The sequence below is a fragment of the Rhinopithecus bieti genome, unplaced genomic scaffold, assembly GCF_001698545.2.
Source record: "Rhinopithecus bieti isolate Rb0 unplaced genomic scaffold, ASM169854v2 scaffold_13400, whole genome shotgun sequence".
Taxonomy (NCBI): Eukaryota; Metazoa; Chordata; class Mammalia; order Primates; family Cercopithecidae; genus Rhinopithecus; species Rhinopithecus bieti.
In genome coordinates, this window is record NW_016807991.1 from 4,407,256 (window position 1) to 4,411,369 (window position 4,114).

The 4,114-nt window shown below is 48.2% G+C and overlaps 1 protein-coding gene across 1 annotated transcript in view; it reads right to left on the minus strand.

Annotated features, from left to right (window-relative positions):
• The window catches only part of SRP68 (signal recognition particle 68), a 49,300-nt gene extending 45,857 nt beyond the window's left edge, over positions 1-3,443 (minus strand). Inside the window, exons 1-2 of the mRNA XM_017884728.1 lie at positions 3,247-3,443; positions 1,043-1,109 (exon numbers count right to left, since the gene is read on the minus strand). Of these exons, the coding sequence (XP_017740217.1) occupies positions 1,043-1,109; positions 3,247-3,415 (236 nt within the window). The 5' untranslated portion in view covers positions 3,416-3,443. The remainder of the gene's footprint in view (positions 1-1,042; positions 1,110-3,246) is intronic.
• Between the last annotated feature and the right edge of the window lie 671 nt (positions 3,444-4,114).

Consider the following 4,114-nt stretch of genomic DNA (forward strand, 5'->3'; position numbering starts at 1 on the left):
CANAGCCACCGCACCCGGCCTATTCATAAAATTTTAAATTAAAAAATTACATATATTTGAGTTTATACATAATATGAGTTTACAATATATTTTAATAAAATAAAATTTTAAATTAAAAAATTACATATAGGCCGGGCGCGGTGGCTCAAGCCTGTAATCCCAGCACTTTGGGAGGCCGAGACGGGTGGATCACGAGGTCAGGAGATCGAGATCATCCTGGCGAACACGGTGAAACCCCGTCCCTACTAAAAAATACAAAAAACTAGCCGGGTGAGGTGGCGGGTGCCTCTAGTCCCAGCCACTCCGGAGGCTGAGGCAGGGGAATGGCGTGAACCTGGGAGGCGGAGCTTGCAGTGAGCTGAGATCCGGCCACCGCACTCCAGCCTGGGCGACAGAGCGAGACTCTGTCTCAAAAAAAAAAAGAAAAAAAAAATTACATATATTATGAGTTTATACATAATATAAACTCAATGCTAGGCCAGGTGCAGTGACTCACGCCTGTAATCTCAGCACTTTGGGACGCTGAGGCAGGTGGATTACCTGAGATCAGGAGTTCGAGACCAGCCTGGCCAACATGGCGAAACCCCACCTCTGCTAAAAATACAAAAATTAGCCACGCATGGTGGCACATGCCTGTAATCCCAGGTACTTGGGAGGCAGAAGCAGGAGAATCACCTGAACCCGGGAGGCAGGGGCTGCAGTGAGCCAGGAGCGCACCACTGCACTCCAGCCTGGGTGACAGAGTGAGACTCCATCTTAAAAAAAAAAAAAAAAAACCCCAGCTACTCGGGAGGCTGAGGCAGGAGAATCACTGGAACCCAGGAGGCAGAGGTTGCAGCGAGACAAGACTGAGCCACTGCATTCCAGTCTGGCAATAGAGCAAGACTCCATCTCAAAAACAAACAAACGAACACACAAACAAAAAACCCACAATGCTCTAGACTTTCTAGTATATTTTCTGGTATAGCAGAGTAAACAGGATATTAACAAAAGCAAAGCAAGTCCCACGATGATTTCCAAACATCTTGTATGTGATACTAACCTGTACCTCTGAAAATCTCCATGCCGTAAACCATGCTGCTGCTGAGATTCCTTAATAATCTGAAGAACTAGAGTCGAGATTAAGGAAAATCTTATGATGGCAAGAACCCAAACAAATCAAAACCTATACCATCAGTCTGTATCTGTGTCGAACCACAACACATTAAATATTTGTGAAATACAGCCAGGTGCAGTGGTCCATGCCTGTAATCCCAGCACTGTGGGAGGCTGAGGCAGGTGGATCACCTGAGGTCAGAAGTTCAAGACCAGCCTGCCAGCATGGTGAAACCCCATCTCTACTAAAAACACAAAAAATTAGCCAGGGGTAGTGGCGAGTGCCTGTAATCCCAGCTACTCGGGAGGCTGAGACAGGAGAGTCGCTTGAACTTGGGAGGCAGATGTTGCAGTGAGCTAAGATAGCACCACTGCACTCCAGCCTGGGTGACACTCTCACACACTTTCACATACACACAAATTTGTGAAATATTTAGTACACTAGTGAGATCTTCTGTAACCATTTTTAATATCTATCTTGTCACAGGACAGGGCTAACCTACAGAAAAATTGATTGCCTGAACTGTTACTACTTTCACACTAAAAAAGGAGGGCACTACTGGCCACTGAAAACTGCCAAAATCCAGTTTAAATTAAGCTGACGGATTCTAAATGCTGACTATAATTGGGGTGCTTCACACCAGTTTACACCTGGACCCCACATTTTATTCATTCAAACAGATTCAGATTATAAATGACGTGTACTAAGCCTCCATTTGCAAAATCTTCAACACCTGCCAAATCTAACTTTCCTTAACAGCTGTGATGCTTAGAGAGTCTATGATTAGCACATGTCAACCAAGCTAGGCCACAGTTTGCATAAAAGTATTAAGGTTTTTCTTTTAAAAGAAGAACGACTGACCAAATTCTCCTTTTAATAATCTTAAAATATTTAAGCATATGCACTAAACTTTAGAAAGTCCAATGACCTTCACCTATATAAGTATAGTTTTCTCTTAATGTTTCCTCAACGCTTCTCTGGAGACATATTTTAAAATAGTGAACACTAAAAGGACTCTTTCAATGACTAAAAAGCAACAAAGAAATATAAAGGTCTCAGTAAAATCAGGGCTTGCTAACGTCTACTTGGAACTATTACCACTAATTCAAAAAACTTCACTCCAAACCCCTGAAAACTTTAAGTCCATTAAGATGTCAAGTTGAATTTCAGAAACTCGCCTACATTTTCTCCATTTCTTATTCATTTCAAAAGGTCACAAACTAGTACCACAAGCACTCGGCTGAGATACACACGGAGGAAAACTAGAAACCGATTCCTCCAGCTTATATGAATGACTGTCAGCAAGATAAAATGCCTACAGACCGATAATAAAAAAATGACAAGGGGACAAACGATATTAACTACGGTAACTTACAATTAAAATGGGCAACAAGCTTTTCCTCGGAGTCAATCTTTACCTCCACTTTCAAAGTATCAAGCTGTAGGTTTTACTACTCAGTCTACCACGACTGTCAGACAAGAGTACTAAGGGGGCCGGGCGCGGTGGCTCACGCCTGTAATCCCAGCACTTTGGGAGGCTGAGGCGGGCAGATCACGAGGTCAGGAGTTTGAGACCAGCCTGACCAACATAGTGAAACCCCATCTCTACTAAAAATGCAAAAATTAGCCAGGCGTGGTGGCGCATGCCTGTAATCCCAGCTACTCAGGAAGCTGAGGCAGGAGAATCACTTGAACCCGGGAGGCGGAGGTTGCAGTGAGCCAAAATTGAGCCACTTCACTCCAGCCTGGATGACAGAGTGAGACTCTTAAAAAAAAAAAAAAAAGTATTAAGCGGAATGTCAAGACTGCAGTTTCCTCTCCCCAGTTCAAGGTGCCAAAGCAAGGTGCTCAAAGTGTCACCTGGTCACAAGCCCTCCAACTGGACAACTGCGGGGCACCAGGGGAAACCTGCTTGATATCCCAGTGCCACTGGAAGAAAAGGACCTAGCCAGGAGGGCGAGGGGGACACTAGGAAAGACTAGTTGAGAGACAGATACCCTGAATTCTGAGCACCAAAAAGTAAGGGCGAGAAAAACTGCAACCCTCCGCCTCTCCTGCCAGGACCTGCCGGGACCCGCCGCCTCTCCCGCCCCTAGTCCTCCAGATCGACACGTAGTCATTGCGAGTTAGGCCCGATTACTCTAGGATACTCTCCAAACTCAGGCTATCCCCAAATTCTTTGTTTGCCTTCGATCCGGCCGAAGGGCGTTCGTTTTCTTTATTTTCTTCCCCTCCGGCACCACGTCCACCGCCGCTACCGCTGCTGCCGCTGCCACTGCCACCGCCGCCGCCGCCAGGGACCTGCTTCTCAGCAGCCATCTTGCCCCCGCGCCGCAGAGCAAGACGGGATAGGAGAGGCGGGACGACCCGGGCGGGTGAGAGCTGGACCTGCCTGGCCGGGCTGATGGGATAGCGGCGGACTCCGCTGCCGTCGGCTCTTGCAGCAGGGAACCATATGCTGGAGCGCGCCTGCGCGAGGGATCCTGGCATCCCGGGTCCGGAATTGTGGCGGGCTAGGTGGGCACTTGAGGCCGCAGTGAGACCGTGGCTGCTGAGATCTCAGGGGTAGTCCCACCTCTCACCCACCAAGGGCGGAGAACCGGAGGTGGACCCCACGTCCTGCATCCTGGACTGGGGGATCTGGCTCACGTCCTGCCCAGCAGAAAGCAGGAGACCAAAGCCACTAAATTTCGGGGTGTCTGCCTCCCCAGGGACTCGAGAGATAGGGTTCTCCCTACTGGAACGGGACACCCCGTCCGTAAGGGACCCGCCTCTGCCTGCCCTTTCTTCTGAGGCTGACCACGAGAAAGCCAAGCCGGAGGAAGTGCTGAGCAGTCAGCAGACGGTGTCCTAAGTAAGCAGACGGACTTTCTCAGACCGCTTGGGACTGTGGACCCCTGCACTTTGGGGCCATCAGTCCAAAGAGGGAGAAGTATTGAGACATGGGAAAATATGAATTTTTGCTCTGCAAAATTCTATACTCTGAGACCTGGGATTCCAATATCTGCTCCGTCATTA